The sequence below is a fragment of the Chrysemys picta genome, chromosome 20, assembly GCF_011386835.1.
Source record: "Chrysemys picta bellii isolate R12L10 chromosome 20, ASM1138683v2, whole genome shotgun sequence".
NCBI classification, from domain to species: Eukaryota; Metazoa; Chordata; order Testudines; family Emydidae; genus Chrysemys; species Chrysemys picta.
In genome coordinates this window covers 25,543,376-25,562,432 of record NC_088810.1, presented here as the reverse complement: position 1 = coordinate 25,562,432, position 19,057 = coordinate 25,543,376, and the positions used below count along the sequence as shown (strand labels likewise).

General features: G+C 39.8%; 1 protein-coding gene and 1 non-coding gene across 7 annotated transcripts; both read left to right on the top strand.

Moving 5' to 3' along the window:
* Window positions 1-1,018: 1,018 nt before the first annotated feature.
* KHDC4 (KH domain containing 4, pre-mRNA splicing factor) lies at window positions 1,019-18,811 on the top strand. Of its 6 annotated transcripts, none has more exons than XR_006173469.2 (14): window positions 1,019-1,173; window positions 1,361-1,601; window positions 4,370-4,498; window positions 5,554-5,633; window positions 6,896-6,948; window positions 9,904-10,067; window positions 10,396-10,607; window positions 11,327-11,387; window positions 12,638-12,695; window positions 12,950-13,203; window positions 13,755-13,910; window positions 15,267-15,351; window positions 16,222-16,313; window positions 17,371-17,421. XR_006173469.2 is itself a non-coding variant. In XM_008171954.4 (14 exons), the coding sequence occupies exons 1-14, from the start codon at window positions 1,037-1,039 to the stop codon at window positions 17,559-17,561; spliced, it is 1,944 nt and encodes a 647-aa protein (XP_008170176.2). In that variant the 5' UTR covers window positions 1,019-1,036; the 3' UTR covers window positions 17,562-18,811. The 6 variants fall into 6 exon arrangements, 4 of the variants coding, with proteins under 4 accessions (XP_008170176.2, XP_005280728.2, XP_005280727.2 ...); XR_006173468.2 differs by having other exon boundaries at window positions 17,362-17,419; XM_008171954.4 differs by having other exon boundaries at window positions 4,376-4,498; window positions 15,239-15,351; window positions 17,362-18,811.
* Window positions 10,172-10,299, top strand: LOC112060087 (small Cajal body-specific RNA 4). The gene has a single exon (XR_002889374.1). It is a non-coding gene; the product is annotated as a small Cajal body-specific RNA 4 (non-coding RNA).
* Window positions 18,812-19,057: the final 246 nt, after the last annotated feature.

The following is a 19,057-nucleotide window of genomic DNA, read 5'->3' as shown; positions in this document are numbered from 1 at the left end:
AACCTAACCCTACCCTAAACCCTAACCCAACCCTAACCCTAACCCAACCCTACCCCTGACCCCCTAACCCTACCCCTGACCCTACCCTAACCTAACCCCTAACCCTAACCTAACCCTAACCTTAACCCTAAACCCAACCCTAACCCTCACCCCTAACCTAACCTAACCCCAACCCTAACCTAACCCTAACCTACCCCTCACCCTACCCCTACCCCTAAACCCTAACCCCTAAACCCTCACCCCAACCCTAACCCTAACCCCTAACCCAACCCTAACCCCTCACCCTAACCCCCAACCCCAACCCCAACCCTAACCCTAACCTTCCGGGAGCTGTGTTTGCCTTCAGGTAGTCGTGATTGCCTTCGGGGTGTCATTATTGCCTTTTGGGGGCTGTGATCGCCTTCTGGGGGATGTGTTTGAGTTCTGGGGGCTGTGTGTGCCTTCTGGGAGCGGTGATGGCCATCTGGGAGCGGTGATTGCCTTCTGGAAGCAGTGTTACCGCTTCTTGCTGCAGGCTACTCTAACTAGCAGCCATTGATTAAAGGCAGAAAGGAGGCTGAGGAGAAGAAACAGGCTCAGCATGCGAGGCTGAGGGGCAATAACTCACCACCTCGTACCGCTCTGCAGCAGCTACGTGCGATCTAACCTTCAGAAATATGCCACCCACCTTTTCCGCCCAGGGCTGTGCTATAGTGCCCCTCGATCTCGTCCTGCAGAAATGCTAGCCCCACCCTGGGCTCTCTCTCTCACAGCTCTGCGGAGAACGAGCCACGAGCCGCCTCAATCTTCGAAATCGGAGATGCAGATTTGATATTTTAAACCCATTGCTGCCCTGCCACTTCCTAGTCTTGCCGTGACCAGTGGCCGAAAGTGCCTTCGTAAGCCAAATAACGGAACAGGAACACTGCCGGACCGGATCGGCACGTTACTCAACAACATCCTACTGGGCACAGTGACCGGAAGTTGCCTTGGTACCGTCAGTGACTAGATTCCTGTGAAATCGGACACCGGAAGTCGTTTGAACCATGCGGTCACTATGACAACGGCCGGAAATTACGTCAGTTTTTCGGAGCTGGCGGAAATGACGAAGGGATTGGAGCGGAGGTGGCTGAGCCGGGTCGGAGCCATGTCAGCGGGGAGCACAGGGCAGCGCGATTCTGGGGCCGCTGGCGGGTGAGCCGGGACTCGAGAGTCTGGTTCTGGTTGGTGGGTCGGGGTTTGGAGTCAGCATTTCAACGCGGGGGTCCGGGCCGAGGACGGTCGCTGCGGCTTGGGGTGGGGGGGAAGCGGTTGGAGACTTCGGTGGGAAGTGTGAGGGGTGTCGGAGCTGAGATGAAGCTGAGCGTGTTTTGTTTTCCAGGCGCCGCAGTAAGTGGGACCAGCCTGGTCCGTCTCCTGCGCTTTTCATTCTCCCTGGTACGGCCCCACTGCCTGGCCGCCCTTTCCAGAGCAGCGGAGATGGCGTCTCCGGTGTGCCGGGCTCCGAGAGCTCTGCGGCCCCCTCAGGGGCTCTGGATGCAGCTGCTGCTGTGGCAGCGAAAATCAATGCGATGCTAATGGCTAAAGGAAAACTGAAACCAACATCGAACACCACAGACAAAGTGAGTGAGTGGCAGGGTAGGGGGTTGTGGCCACCTCTCTTTATGTATGCTATAATACGTGAATATGCTTTGCTACCAAAATACCTAGTGTCTAGATTGAGTGGACAGGTTTTTTTTTATTGCAGTGCTTGTTCCCCTCAACCCAATTGCCGAGTAAGCACTGAATTAGTTACGGCATGCTTTTTTTGTTAGTATGTAAATATCTACATTTACTGCAACACCCCCAAAACCCTTATTGAGTAATATGAATGCCTATACAATGAATATTAATAGCTATATGCTGAATATAATTATTCCAGCCCCTGATTACTGTTTGCAGCATCAGCATATTCTACAAATAATTTTTACCTTGAAGATACTTTTTGTTATTGTTGTTGCAAAAAGCAACAAAGAGTCCTGTGGCACCTTATAGACTAATAGACGTATTAGAGCATAAGCTTTTGTGGGTGAATACCCGCTTCGTCAGATGCAGTAATTGTAGCTACATGTTCCCTTAATCAGCAGTTCACAGGGGAGGGATGAAGGGGCCATGACCCCAAGCTCGTTTATGTAGCTGGGAAAGGAAGGGAGGGGGAGATAGATAACACTGCTTTATACAAAGAGTATCTTTTAGATCCCCACATTCCTTATGCAGCTGTATTAATCCTGAATGAGGAAAAGGGAAGGGAGAGGTGTAGCACTTTATTTATCAAATGAAGAGACAGTGCCTGCCTGTGCCTTCCTCCCTAATACCATGCTAGCAGTTACCCAGGTCTTTACTTAACCCTTGCATATCCCAACAAGCTTTGATAAAGCTAGTATGCTAAAAATGTCGGTGTAGCCGAGGCAGTGCGGGCAGCAGTACTGTCTAGCTGTCGGAGTATAATTCCTGTGCCATGTGTGCACTGCCACAACTACACTGTTATTTTTAGTATGCTAGCTCAATCAAAGCTAGGACGCATGTGTCTACCGGAACTGGAAATTATACCTCCAGTAGTAGTGTAGAGGAACCCCCTAGTCAGTAGTAGAGCCACATTTGAAACTCAGATGTTTCTGCCTCCTAGCCTTCTGTTCTAGCCAGTAGACATGTAATGTTTATAAACTTTTATTTAAAAACTGTGGATATTTATGGTACTTTTTACACTGTCATTTCTAGTACCTGCTGATGGTAGAAAGAGCCATCAATTCCACCAAGTTTGCATAATGTAACAGAGCCAGTGCTGTGAAGTTGCATTAAAAATTGTAGTCCTTATTTTGTCAGAGTCTTTATTCACTGAGTAAAAATATTGAAATGATGGAAGGTTTATCTAAAACTTGCTTTGAAAATCTGTTTTATGGGCTTATGTAGTAAACATTTCTCTAAGAGTTCCTTGCTCCCAGGAATCTTCAGAATTTTGCTAACTGGTGAAATTGAAACCATTGGTTGATGAGTTTAATCTCCTATGAAACAATCACAGAACCTCATTCTCTATTGTTTCATGATATGGGCTCCAACATGAGGATCTGAAGTTTTTGGCCTCAGTAGGGTGTTGAATCTCCTGGAAAGAAACATGGGAAGGTGTTTTGATTTGAAGCAGTCTTCAAAATCACCGTTGAAGGAGTGCATGAAGTGTGTCCACTCTTTGGATATTTTTGAGTATTGTAAAGTGTATTGTAACTTCTCATGTTTCCTAATTTACTTTTTTTCTGTAAAAACCAATGAGACCATGTATTTCACTATTAGGTCCCCCCTCAATTGTCTTTTCTCAAGACATAACATACTCAATATTTTTAATCTTTCCTGATAAGTTGTTTTTTCTAAGCCTTTCATCATTTTTGTTGCTTTCCTCTGGATTCTCTCTAGTTTGTCCATATTGTCTTAAGGTGTGGTGCCCAAAACTGGACACAATATGCTCACCAGTGCCAAGCAGAGCGTAACAGTTACCTGTGTCCTATGTATGATGCTCCTGTTAATACATCCCAAAACTATATTAGCACCAGATTATTGGTTTATAATTAATTTGTAATGCATTATAACCCCAAATCCTTTTCTGCAGTACTACTGCCTAGCCAGTTCTTCCCCATTTTCTATTTGTCCAGTTAATTTTTCCATCCTAAATCTAGGAAATTGCACTTGACATTATTGAATTTCATCTAGTTAATTTCAGACCAGTTCTCCAATTTATCAAGATCATTTTGAATTCTAATCCTGTCCTCCAAAGTGATTGTAACCTCCTCCAGCTATACCTCTTTGTGCCTCTATTATCATGATTATTTGTTTTATTATAGCCTCTAAAAACTATAACTGAGATCAGGGCCCCATTTTGTTATGCACTGTACCAACACATAGTAAAGGACAATCCCAGCTTGGAAGAGTTTACAGTTTACACTAAGTGTGAAAGAAAGTATTATCCCCATTTTACACACGGGGAGTTGAGGCAAATAGAAATTGTCTTGTCCAAAGTCTCACAGGAATCCAGTTCCTTAGCCACAAAGACCTTCCTTTCTCAGGTTCTCTGTCTGTAAAATGGGAGTACTAATACCCATCTCAGAGAAGTGTTGAGAAGGATTAATCAGTTGGTATTTATACAGGGTGTTTGAAGATGTGAAGAGCTAGGTAAGTAATGAGTACTAGATATAACTAATAACTTATTTTATTGTTTGTAAAGCAAATGAGTTCAGGGAGTGAAAGGAGATATAGAAAGACAACATTGTTGTTTGTATTAAAGGACCATTCAGGTCAATTTGTCGTATTATACAGTGAAACTGAGCATTGCCATGTATCAAAGATTTGTAATGGTCTGTTGAAGCTACAGGCCCCAGGGAAAGGTCCAGCTACAAGCAAAAGTAAAGATGACCTTGTAGTAGCAGAAGTGGAAATCAATGATGTGCCCCTCACCTGCAGAAACCTGTTGACAAGAGGACAAACTCAGGACGAGGTGTGTAAAGAAGCTGTATCTAATTCTTTGGCTTTCAACTGTTTTTCAAATTTAAAAGGATTAATGTTCATTGATTCAGGGAAGGTTCCTAGCAAAAGTGTTTGGGTTGTGGGTAGGGAGAGAGCAGGGGTCTGTAAGCCACATGGGAACTTATAGGCCAGAGTGACTAGATTCTGAATTTGAAACTATGCAATATAATAGTGAAATATGTGACTGCTTGTAAAAATATTCAAAATAATTTACATAGAATCCATGTTAGAGGTGAACAACTAGATTAGAATGCTTATCTTCTAGGGACTGATCAAATCAATCTTACTTATGATGTTAGAATAGAAATGCCTTCTGTTCCAGATGGTCTTATTTATGTTGGGTATGACTTTGATTACTCACATAGCTGGAACATTTGTAAATGAATTGATTTTCCTGATTTTTTTCCCTTCTCTTGCCTATAAAGGCAACACCTCTGCGCAGTCTTTGTAGAAATATAGGAATTGCCATACTGGATCAGACCACTGGTCCATTCATTCTGGACTTCTGGCTATGGCCAGTATCAGATGCTTCAAATAAAAATGTAAGAAACAAAGTGAAATAAATTGCCCCTGAAAGAAGTGTCTTGCTAATGCCCATTAGTGAGAGGTTAGCTTATATCCTGAAGCCAGAGGTTTTGTAGTCTTTTTTTTTTAAAGAAACCCCTGTAATTTGGTACCACAAACAAACAAACAAGTCCCTTTTTCAGCTTTAAATATGTTCTTTCAATGTAATTTAATGTTGTCCTGTATAATTAAAGGTAAACTGAAGTGTCCAATGTAACTTTTGTGTAGTGTTTATAATCTCTCTATCAGGTAACATCTCTAAAATCAACACTTTATATTGTTCCAGCAAATTTTTCTTAAACAAGTAGGTCTTCTCTGGCTTTTCCACATTAATAAAGGTCTGTGATTACTCTTCTGCTATTTTCCATGTCTTGTCCACAACTCAGCAGCAATTATTTTACAATCATCCTCCAATTCAAGTAGGGCTTTACTCAAGATTTTTTTTTTTTTTTTTGTCTATAGATAAGTCGTCTGAGTGGAGCAGCTGTCTCTACTCGAGGGAGGTTCATGACTGTGGAGGAGAAAGCAAAATTAGGACCTGGGTTTGTAGTTCTTTTTAATTATTTGGCATCATGGTTGGATACTTATGTGGATATATATAGTTACCCTCAAAGATTCTCTGTTATGTAGCAGGGTAAGTCAGTATTGTGGTTATTATGGAGTTTTTTAATAGGCTAATTAACAGGCTGAAACACTGATTGCATGTCTAGCTGTGTTTGTATAGCACCTAGCACTGTGGGATCCTGGCCCATGACTAGGGCTCTTAATCGCTACAGCAGTGCAAATACTAAATAACTATGGTAATAATTGAACTAATATGAAATCAAAACTGCTTCGGGAACTTTACTACCTGTGAAGGTTTATCTCTATCGTCAAGTACTTCAATGTGTAGTATTATGAGCATTTCAAGAATAACTTATTTACATTGAGACTAGGAATTCTTGCTTTGAGATTCAAGTGAAGCTTTAAATTAGTAGTTTATCAAAATGCTATTGATGGAATTACAGCATGATGTAAATTTTGAGGTACATTTTCTTTACATAACCAGCTCAAGGATAGGTGCCTTCATGAATGCTACCAGGGTGGAGTTTCCTCTTTCAGATCTGTAAATGCATATTTAATATTTTGCTACACTATTAAATAACATCTCCCACACACATGCTATGTGCTTCATTATGGAACTCTGGATTATGGCTTGCATGCTGTTAAGAGTGAAATCCTGGCTCCAAGTCAACGGGAGTTTTGCCAGTAGCTTCAGTAGAGCCAAGATGTCACTCCTAGTGAGGAGCACACTGGTGTGGAGCTTGCCACCACTTGGGCCTGTCACAGTAAAAGTCTGGGAGATGGCAGCATGCTAATATACGCAAACCAGAAAGTGAAACTGACAAAGCTTGGGCAGTTGAACCAGATGAGTGAAATCCAAAGAATAAATGCAATGTAAATGATGAAAAGTAATTATATTTTTCAAGTTCCTGGTTTTAATAATCTAGGGAGTCTTCATTCATTCAAATAAGGAACTTCTGAATTTTTTTATGTGGACTATATGCCTTTGCCTATCAAGGGTCATGAAATTAAATGAAAAATACATAGTTAAGAAATACTCCGTTACTTTTATTTACACTTTCTTAGGCTGCTGATCTCTGCTTTGCTGCCATTTCTCTCAGAATTCAGCAGGGATTGTTGTTCTTATACTTATTAAGGAAAAGTACGTAGCATTATCAAAACCATAATGGAATTGGGATGAATTCATTACTGGAGGATGATGTCAGTGCTTCCATAGACTGTTTTGGTTTTCTTTTAATAGGGATCGGCCTTTGTATCTCCATGTCCAGGGGCAGACACGGGAGCTAGTTGACAGTAAGTAATACATAGTTTTGTGTCTCCGTACTATTGTGTTTTTTTATTAATTTGATATATATTTTTATTATGAGCTGTAAATCATCTGGGAGAAGGTAACAGTTCATGCACTAATGGTAAATCCCTTGTTGGTTGGAAAGTCAGAAGCATCTTCCATTGCATCCTACAAGTCATCAAACTAAGGCTTTGATGGACCACAAGGTGTGACTTTTTGAGCTCAGGTGCAGCCCCACCATCAAAAGAAATAATCTGCCATCTGTCCCCAGGTGAGACACAGCAAGAACTGGCATGGTGGGGCATAGGTGGAGAGGCCCCCTCTCTGGTCATGTATATTCAGATCTAAGGATACATGCCTACATTTAAACCGCTGCAGCGGCACAGCTTCAATACTGTAACTGCGCCACTGTAGTGCTTCAGTGTAGATGCTGCCTATGCCGACGGGAGGGGTTGTCCCATTGGTGAAAGGTAATCCACCTCCCTGAGAGGCATAGCTAGGTTGATGGAAGAATTTTTCCATCAACCTAGCACTGTCTACACCGGGGGTTAGGTCAGCATAGCTACATCTCTGAGGTGTGGATTTTTCACACCCCTGAGACACATAGGTATGCCAGTGTAAACTCTCAGTGTATACTAGCCCTCAGTGTTGTTACAAAAGGTGAGTTTTGAATTAGAGAGGCTAGATTGCATAGCCCACCAAGACAAATTTTAAAAAAACAAAGGAATAAGTGAAGTTGTTCAACTTCCCATCTGCTCTTCTTGTCAGTTCACCCTCCCAGTTTACCTCCTTTACACTACTTGCAGCCCTCATATGCCCAACCTTTCCTGTAATGTACAGATTTGTCAATGTATGCAGATTTCAATTATGTAATTTCTACATACAGATATTTTAAAATAATTGCTAGTATAGATCACCCAACTGCATAGATTATCCTAAACATTACTGGGGGGGAAAAACGCATCTTATTACCACTTGCAGTCTGACACAGGGACCCCAGTTCTGGCCAGAATACCTGTTGGGTCCCCATGTTGGGAATTCTGTTGACACAGGGATAGCATAGGTCACCACATCCTATCCTCCTTTGCAAGCCCCATCATAAAATGGAATGTTGGAATATTGCTGGATCACTTTGTGGTTAGGATATTTTGGGCTGAGGAGCAGCTTCATAGGTAGCTGTGGGGGTAACAGCTGTAGGTTAGAACAGCAGTTGTGGGCCATGACAGTCCCTGAACCAGGCCTGAATTCAGCAGTTGCAAAGGTGGGGTAAAGCGACCTTTGCTCCTCTGTTTGTTGGATTGCACCTTGGCAATATCTGGCTCCATATCAACCATATTTATTTGTTCTATGTTTATGCATTAATGACTAATACAGAGATAGTGTGGCTTGCATTTACATTGTTTTTATTTATATTTGTAAATGAGCTATGGTGGTATTTTGCATCTGGAACCATAGACTCCTTTAACATGAGCTTTCAGTATTTTTACATTTTAATTTCAAGTATTTTGATTTTGCTCACTTTGAAATTCTGAATTAGTATTCTGTCTCCAAGCATATTGATAGCAAAATTCCACCCAGAATCTAGGATGCACAAATGAGCTGGAACCAGAGCTATTAAGTTCTAATGTTTTTACCAGAATGTAATGTTCACATGGCTCCCCAATATAAACAGGTCTTTTATTTTAGCCTATTTTGAGAAACACAAACTAGATTGAAAAATAGGAAACTAGTTTAAAAAAATCGTAAAGGTTGAGAATTTGCAAGTAAAAGACTTTCACTGTGGAGTAATGGGTAGTGGTAAGGAGGAGGCCCATGGACTCTTCATATTAGAGACTGGAAAGTGATGCCGTGGAACTTTTTTTTTTTTAAACTGTTTTTAGGATTTCTAATCAATGGGGTGGTATGCTTCTTGTTTTGTTTCTCACGAATGATGGTGATGATCCCTGAGAGCATTTGTAATTTTACTTGTTTAAGTGTTTAAATTAATAATTGACTAAAGTCAGTTGGGAATGGTTAACTTAATGGAGAAAGAATATTTGTTTGAATCCCAGGAACAATGTGATCTTAAGCTCCGTGTGAAAGGTACTAGTGTTCATGATGAGAAAACAGCACTAAAAATGCCTGTGTTTTTTAAAATATCTATAATCCGATCTTTTAGATAATGAAAATTAAGAAAATAGTTCTCTCCTGGGGGAAGTCACTTCCCCAAGTTTCACCTGGTGAAAAATTGCTAGCAAAAAATAAAATAAAAAAACCCTAACATTTATAATGGAAATAAGGGCAAACATCTATCTAGTAATAGTATCAGTAAGAGTGATTCTCTTCTGTTAAGGATTAAATGAAATCAGTAAAATCCTCAAGATGACTTAGTTTTCAGTAGTCTAAATGTATGTGGAGTAGCGGGAACATGATTTAAATGATATTTAATATAACAAATAAATAATGTGAGGATGTGGTAAATTAAGTGGTCCAGGAGTAGAATTGCAGTACAGTGACTGTGTAGACAAAAAACGTTTTTTATCAGTTGCCTTGGTTTGCTTTTGGTCAGGTATCTTGGCCACATGTCCTTTTAGCACTCCAAAGTTAGCATGTGTATACTACTAGTATAAATGTAGAGTTTTTTTTTTTTTCCTGTGTAAACTGACTGGAATACCAGGGCTCCATTTTGTTTAGCACCTTGTCACTTTAAGGGTTGGAACTCAGCTGAAGAGGTCTGAATGAAACAGATCCAGGGAACGGGGTATGATTGCAGCAGTTTATTGCTCCTGGAAGACTTTCCGCCACTGGGTTGTTAAAATCAGGCAAGCCAGTAATGCAGATATTATTTACAGCAAGAGCAGGTTTCTGGTTTGGGTAGTCCAATCAAAGGAAAGGATTTAAAGTATGAAGAACCCAAAGATCTAGTCATTTGGTAGCATGCTTTTCCTGAAATTAAAGTTGTATTATGTTATACCCAACAGGAGCTGTAAACCGAATTAAAGAAATAATTACTAATGGAGTAGTGAAAGCTGCCACTGGTTCCAGTCCAACTTTCAATGGAGCTACAGTTACCGTTTATCACCAGCCTGCTCCCATTGCCCAACTGTCTCCCGCTGTTGGCCAGAAGCCTCCATTCCAGTCAGGGGTATGTAATGCATACCTGTGATTCTTATGGTATTTTTATGCTCATCTTGTAAGATTTATCCATTTATAAATTTGTCTTTTTAAACTTTTTTATTCACTGTGATAACTGGAGGACTAACAAGGTAGAGTCTGTAAAGTGGGGCTCTGCTGATACCATCCTCCTATAGGAAGGGGACGGAGAGAGCAGTCCTACTTACAGAAGAGCAGAGGACTTACTGTACCATCCAACATTTAAACTTCCTCTTACAGAAGTCAGAATAATTAACCTTTGAAAATGAGTTGTAAACTTTATACATGGAATGATTAGCTGTCTACTGTTATGTTTGCAGATGCATTATGTTCAGGACAAATTATTTGTTGGTCTGGAACATGCTGTACCTACATTTAATGTGAAGGAAAAGGTGGAAGGGCCTGGCTGCTCCTACTTACAACACATTCAAATTGAGACTGGTGCCAAGGTTTTCCTACGTGGGAAGGGCTCAGGCTGCATAGAGCCAGCTTCAGGCAGAGAAGCCTTTGAACCTATGTACATCTACATAAGGTATGGGTAATTTTAAGAAGCCGTGCGATGTAGTTATTCTGAATGTAATTTCAGGTTATGCTGAAAGCATAGAAATATCTTCATCTGACAGCTGAGTACGCTTGAATGAAAGTCTCTAATGTAGCAACTGCTTTTCTTAAGAAGTAAAATTGCATGCAGTTTAATCTTAACTTACTGCTTTGCACAAGAACACGGTACAATGTAGTTCTGGTTGGATTTGTTTAGAAAGAGATGTTATGCCCCTGTTTAAATCTTTCATAAAACACTACTATATCTATAGACTCTAAGCACCTTCAAATTGTTATTGAGAGGAGAAGATGGGCTACAGGAAGAATGTAGTATTTTCCTTTTAATGTTGACTGCCAGTGTCTTATAAGTGGTAGGATTTAAAAGGAAAACGCAATGTCCTTCTTCCAATCAGGTTACTGACCTCTGTAGTACTTCTTGCAGCAGCTGAGCCTCTTTGAACTTTCATTTTAAAAGGAAGTGGGGGCACATTTACTTTCTAAATGACAGTAAAAGTTCAGAGGTCTAGATGTGCTGTTGAGCAGACAAGCAGTTGATCACCTATGTGAAGGGATAGGGAAAAGGCCTGGTGCTACGCTACCAATGGAGGAAGTAAAGAGGAAGAAGCACCCAAGTCTAGTCATAAAATTCAGCCATAAAAAAGCAAGACCACTAATGCACTTTTTTCAAGTTCCTGACTCTTGTTTTTTCAGTCATCCAAAACCAGAAGGTCTGGCAGCTGCCAAAAAGCTGTGTGAGAATTTATTACAAACTGTAAGTGACTTTTCATGGCAGCTTATTCACATAAATATGAGATTTTTAGGGTCCCTTTTAGCTCTGCTATGCCTCAGTGTTGTAACTGCTTTTATTATGCTCTCAGCAAAACTTTTCATAAGCTTTGACATGCTGGTGGTGGTATGTCTCAAGGAAACAACTGGCTTTGAGCAGGGGCGTGTGCAAGAGGGGGCAAATGGGCACGGGTCCTCTCAGTAATCGGCGGGGGATGCAGAACTCTTCCTGCTCCTGGGCTGCGGCAGGGAGAGCGAGAGAGCTCCCCTCTCCCCACAGCAGCCCCAGGAGAGTGGGACTCCTTCCACCCCAGGGATGCAGCGGGGAGAGCAGAACTTCTCTAGCCCCGGGCTCTCCCTGCCACAGCCCCAGGGCTGAAGGAGTTCTCTCTCCCCGCTGCAGCCCCTGGGGAGAAGAGCACTCTCACTTTTCCCCACCGCAACCCAGGAACAGGAGGAGTTCTGCGGAGGAGTTTGCTTCCTCACCCCTGCTGGAGGAGTTCTGCATCCCCCACCAGTGTCCTTCCCAAAAGCAGTAAAATTTACATTTCTGCACATACCCTTGGGAGGGATATTTAAATTACTTTCAGAACACACTTGCATTAAGGAACCTCTTAAGCAGCAGCAGAAAACTTAAATTAATCAGGGTGCATTCCATCTACAGAGACCCTACTGTTTCTCATGGTGGTTGCGTCATCTTACTATACTTTCTTGAGAGTTTCAGGAGACTCAGTGTATTGCAACATAACATTGTCCAATGCCAATTCATGTTTTGCTTATATTCAGATGTATGTAGAATCCACTTCTTAGCTCTTTCTCTGTTATGGTGTTAGGATATAATGCATAAAAACAGCTCAATCTGGTGTGCCAAATTCTTCCTTGTACTATCAGTGCTCAAATATGGGCTCCTCATGGCCTTTTGGACATTCTAAAGTGAACTTCTAAGGATAAAAATACTTCAGAATGTCATATCTAACCTTTAGTGACTCCAACAATACGTCTCTGATAGAAATCTGTCATGCTCACATGCCATACAAGTGACTTAGCTTTGCCCTTTTCCTTTTATTGCTTGGATCATTATCATTATTATCGTTACTGTGCTTTTGGTAGAACCTAGAATCAGGGCCACATTGTGCTAGTTGCTGGATAAATATGTAGTAAGAAATATTCTTTGCCCCAAAGAGCTAGTCTGACATGGTATACATTTATTTGCTAATCTATTAATGTCTTTTGAAGGTTCATGCTGAATACTCCCGATTTGTGAATCAAATAACCACTGCAGTACCTTTAGCAGGTATGTGTTAATATCTTTGAAGTTTGCAAGTTACATTGTTTCTATGAGCAATATTTACACTTACATATATATCAGTCAGATGGTATTGGGCAACAGTCTTATTTTTCCCTGTTAATTCTGAAAGTCTTCCCCTCATTTATCTTCAATGAACAACAGCTGACCTTCTTTACCTTTCCTCGTAAATTAAATGGATTTTTTTAGATTCTGTAGCTGATTTAGAAGTAATTGTTTTTATTTTTTTTCTCCCCCACCAGGTTTCACACAACCTGCTGCTATAAATAGCATACCTCCTCAGCCATCATACTATCCATCCAATGGCTACCAATCCGGTTACCCTGCTGTTCCTCCTCCTCAGCAGCCAGTTCAACCACCTTATGGAGTACCAGGCATAGTACCACCTGCAGTGCCACTGGCACCTGGAGTGTTAACAGCATTACCCACAGGAATACCACCTGTGCCCACACAGTATCCAATTTCACAAGTACAACCTCCAGCTAGCACCGGCCAGGTAGGGAAAGGGATGCATAACTTGGCCTAAAGTTCTTGGGTAACAAGTTTCTGCCTCTGCTAACAGAAAAATCTTTATAGTAGCTCTAAGACTCAAGATGACGACTTCTTCAGGATATGCTTGTATAAAATACTTCTGCTATTTTGTTGGGTCTCTTCGAGTCAAGTACTGCTACAATCACCTAAGAGATGACAACTCCATTCATAGCATGTATCCATTAGGCAGAAATTTCTTGAATTCCCGTTATCTTTCTTAATGTTGGAAATAATTTTAATTACCACAGGCATTGTCATAAACTGCACTACAGTTACACTGGTAGAGCAGGTTTGAATAGCTATCACTTTAAGATAGCATTCCACAACTTTGCTACTTAGTGGGCCTTTAAACTAAATACAATTTTTAAATTATCTGCCTTTTTAGTACTTATAAGGAGAAATTAGTGAAGTGTATTTTATTCCTTTGTGTAAACTTTAATCAGTTTAAACCATTATCTTTGTTAGCATGTAAGAATCTGATAGTATACGATCTTTTTATTTTTTTGTGGTCACTAGAGTCCGCTGAATGGGCCTTTTCTTCCTGCTGCCCCAGTAAAAACAACCTTGCCAACTGCTACACTGCCACAAATCCAACCGCAGCCTCAGGGCCAAAAGAGGCGCTTCACTGAGGAGCTACCAGATGAGAGAGAGTCAGGACTGCTGGGATACCAGGTGCAATAAAATAAGCAATTTTAGTACCTGCCTCCAGTTCCCTTCCCTACAAAGAGACTTTGCTGTAAATTGGTCATTCTTAATGTAGTTTGAGTTGTTTCATGACTGTCATCTAAGACCTTTAGGAGATGCTAGTGAATTATTAAATAGAATTTTAAATGTAATCATGAGTGGTGAAGATGAGACTTCACACTTCTGTTCTTTGGAACAGATGCACCATTTGCATCTAGTGTCTCCCATTTCTTTCAGACAAAAATTAAATAATTCTTTCCCTTTCACTGTCTTCCATAATGAAAAGCAGTTGTTGCTTTTGTTGTGAGAAAAAGTATATTGATTGCTTCCAGAATCTTCTATTCAGGTTTTTAGCAGTTTTAGTAGTTAGGAGGATTACAGTAAGATTAGACTTAATTTTTTTTTGTTTGAGATAGCACGAGGCATAAAGTCATGATCAAAATCTTACTCCATACAAACAGCCATATTTAATTTAATAAAAATGTAATATAATTTACCACTGTTCCTCAGACACTTCCATGTGTAAGGGAAGTTTCCACCATGGAAAAGTGCCTTCTCTTGCCTGAAGTATTTTCCTGAGTCCAAATTGCCCCTGGTAAAATTTAACCAAACTTGCATTTAAAAGGCTGTTTTGGCAGAAAACATTTAAAAAATTACTCGGGATCAGAATCTCAAATGGCAGATATGTTTGCTCCCACAAATGTATGTGAGGTGAAAATTGGTGCTTCAAATAGCATTTTGTTTTAGCCTATGAAGGAAGATAGTTGTCCGACTGCTTAATGGCTATACAATCAAGCACTGTGGGGAAGATGAGCTAGATGTGTAAGGTCTCTTCTACCTCAGCACTTGGTCCCAGATTTTTAAAAGTATTTAGGCATTGCGGTGCTCAGTGTTGTAACGTCTAACTGGTTCAAGAGCCTACATTTAATTTTCAAAAGGGATTAAAGCACTTTAAGAGTCTGAATACCTTTAAAAATCTGGGCTTTAGACACTGGTTACAGTAGACACTGGTTACAGATGCAATACAAAATGCTTTGTGACAATTCATAGATGTTTATATACATAAGTTACCTTGTTCAGGATACTGTAGGGAAAAGCATTTTGAATAACTACATTAGAGAACAGTAGATATTTCCTGATCTCTTATGTAAATTGCAATCACAAAAATATTAGACCTAGAAAATTGGAAATATTAAACCCAGTCTGTAGTTTGCAATATACTCCGAAAGGTTGGCCTTCCTGACATTTTCATTAAGGAGATGTAGCTTATATCATAGTTGTAGATTTGCTAATGCCATGTGTTTTTCTGCTCATAGCATGGACCCATTCATATGACTAATTTAGGTACAGGCTTCTCCAGTCAGAGTGAAATCGATGGGGCAGGATCGAAGCCAGCAAGTTCCTCGGGAAAGGAGAGAGAGAGGGACAGGTAAATGTTGTGTTTAACTAAAGTATGAAAGGATTACAGTCATATATGTTAATCCTAAAGAAAAGCTGAACTTCTAAATCAGTGTTTCTCAACTGGTGGGCTGTGACCCACATAGGGGTCACAAAAGCCAATCACAAGGGTTGTGAGGCACTGAAAATTTTCTTACTATCTAAAGATGGTTTTTGGTTCCCACTCCCTGCACACCCTTACCTTCAAGGTTAAGTATTCTCTGTCAACATCTTGAAACACTTACAAATTATGTAGGCTTCTCAATGAGATGTTTAGTAAATGTGATGGCATTGCAATATTTTTTTTTTACTTCAAAAAAGGAATTGCCAATTCAAAGAGGTTGAGAAATAATGTTCTAGATCTTATTTGAGGTCATGAAAAAATACATCTGAGATATTGGTAAAGTTTTAAAAACTCTCAAATCTGCTTTAGAACTAAGTGAATAACTTTCTTAGGTATTTTGAAATATAAGTGATCAGATTATCAAATTATTTGGAAACTTAATCATGATGAGCTATCCATGAGATGGCCCATCTACTTAGTTTGTTGTTGTGCTTGATGGGGAAAATATCATGCAAGCAGGATGTTTCCTTTAAAATCATAAGACAATGTTAATCTGTTTCTGGCAGATCTTTAGCAAGATATTAGAATTCACTCTAATCCCATGTTGTATAATTTTACACCCTCTCTCTCTCTCTCTCTCTCTCTCTCTCTCTCTCTCTCCCCCTCCTCTTTAAACCCCTCTTAACGCAATACTTTATATTGCTTAATTATTGAATAATTAAATTAATCAAATAGGTCAATAATTATTTAAAAATTATTAAATTATTGAATAATTAAAGAATACTTTTATTAAAACAGGCAGTTGATGCCTCCACCAGCTTTTCCAGTGACCGGAATGAAAACAGAATCCGAAGAAAGAAATGGATCGGGGTCCTTATTGGGCAACCACGGTGAGCACAATGGACAAAACAAATTCATATGCAAAAGCAAGCTTGACTTGCAAGGCACTGATATAATGTTGACTTTGGCAAATACTGAAAAGCCCAATCAATTCTGGGCTGTCCTTGGGATTGCAACTCTAAATGAGAGGATGGGCATGTTCTACTGGCTTTAAACCCATGCATTTCTTACATAGATTTGAACTGTCAACACATGAGATATCTAGTTTCTGAGAGCTAAGGTAAATATTTAAGTGAGTGTTAGAAAAACCTTGGGAACTGTGATATGTTTAACTCCTATTTTGAAAGAAAGGAAGGCCTCTTTTTTTTTTGTTTTGTTTTGTTTTTTATTTTGATGATCAGCCCAGGCACAGCTCATAAGAATTGCTCTGTAACACCGGTATATCACATAGTTTTACATTACCATCAGGCTCAAATTGTATAGCTTTGTATATTAAACCAGTCATTAACATAAGTCATGTGTCTAGTAGACAGTCTCCTGAAGTGGTCCACAACTAACAGAAATCCTTAGTGGATTCCATCTTTTCATAGGATTCTGTAGCATCAAATATTTGCTACTTTAGAGAACATTTTAAATCCTTGTACTTGTAAATGCCCTGAAAGTTGCACATTTCCTTGTATCAAAGAGCTTCAGACACAGTATATTAGTTTAACCTCAGTTTTTCTCCAGTATTGATGCCAGAGTTTGCCATTGTATTAGACTTCTTATGATTAAATTTGGACTTTTCTTTACATATTTATCTCTTAACGGTGAAATTGCAGTCACTTAAACTCACTTGCTAACTTTACCTTTTTTTTGTGTTTCTTTTTTCTTTCTCTGCTCTCTTACATGGTTCTGATGGATCACATGTGCCGTTGCTGGTGCTGTTTCGTGTGACATCCGACCTTGGGTGACCATTGACCCTGTGACCTCAAAATGGTGTCCAACTAACAATTTATAATTAACGTCTTTTTTTATTAATTAACTTGTTTGGGGTATTTTTATCTTTTTCTTCCTTCTTTTGGGGGGGGGGGGGGGGAGATGTTTTTTTTCCTCTAGATCATCCAGCTAAGAAGATGAAAACTGCTGAAAAGGGGTTTGGATTGGTGTCTTATACTGGAGATTCATCAGATGAAGAAGAGGAACATGGTGGCCATAAAAATGCAAGTACTTTTTCACAGGGATGGAGTTTGGGATACCAGTATCCTTCCTCACAACAACGAGCTAAACAACAGATGCCATTTTGGATGGCACCATAGAAGCTATAGAACAGTTTTTGTACCCTCAGTTACACCTTTTTTCTCTAGCAATAATGCATGTATATTACAAAATGAACTTTGCAAATGTACATTGTTCTTACCTTTGCAGAAGCTGCTAAAGGTGCACTATTCCCTTTTGAAAGGGGTTCTATAATATTTTTACAATCCATATTTCTGCAGTGAATTTGTCATCTATGAAAAGTTATTTGAAATCACAAACTCAGTGCAGCACGGACTTTTTATACAATGAGGGAAAGTGCTCACAGAACAAGAACAGGGAGGTATGTCGCTCCCCCCGCATTTTCCATGTGCCCTGGATAGCTTCAGAAATGGAGAAAGCCAGCCAGGCTGACTTAAATACAGATTTTGTGTGTTTATTTTAAGTAATTTTCCTTTTGTCAACTTGTGTTTGAGTCAGTGGTGACAACAGATGTCCTCAATGTTTGGACTTTCACTGGAGAAAGGAAAATCTATGCATTACACAATTTTTAAGATCATGTTTCCTTAAATTCCTAATTTTATTTCAAGCAGTTCCCATGTGTGTTTCTCTCCCCCTTCCCCCCCTTAATTCCAAAATGCAATTTCAGTAACCCAAAATAACTTTTGATTTTAGTCAAATTTCTTGGAGTGTGGGGGGGAAATGTAGGTTTTCCACATAATTTTCTATTTTGGATGGATTTGGCTTGCTACTAATACTTGGACATACTTGGTATATCAGTGGTATGTACACTCTAACCACCTTCAGCTGGTCCATGTGATACTACTTGTCATGTTGGTGTCAGTCTGTCGTTAATTTCTGAGTCTGATTCCACCAGTTTTGTTTTATGACTGTTTAACAAAGAAATATAGCATCCTGGTTTGTGTATCTCCAAAGACCTGATTGCAAGCACTGCTATTACACTGAAGCACAGAAGCGGAACCTCTGAATAAATTGTGGATTGTTTACAGTGACTGGAACTGCAAAGGGGCCTTTCTTATCATGGCAAGCTGTTGCCAAAAGATTACTCTTTTGTATTGATAACATTGATGTGTGAATCCACTAATGTGTGGTGGGACACAATGTAAATGGAGGTGCGGGTCTGCATTTGAAACATGAGTAATAGTTTGAAGTATTGTAATAAGTGTAACTTTTACACATTTTGACTACCTTGCAGGCTGGCTGGCTCTGTATAAACTTATTCTCTGGTTTCCTACGTGTTGTAAATAATTATAGAAACATAATTTCCTTATAAATAAATGTACAAATATTCCTTTTGCTTCCTCCTTTTTTCTTCAGCTCTATCAGATAACTTTCTTGGGTACAGCACAGTCACCTGGGGCGGGAGTGGTCACAACCTCGGTCTTAATTTGGTGTTTTAACAGACACAGACTTTGGTAAAATATTCTTACTAAGAAAAGGTTTTAAAACCTTAACCGTTTTTAATGGGACACAACTTGAAAATCACTTTTCTGTCTGAAAATATTGTACCTTTTTATTGTTATAGGTTGCTAAGACT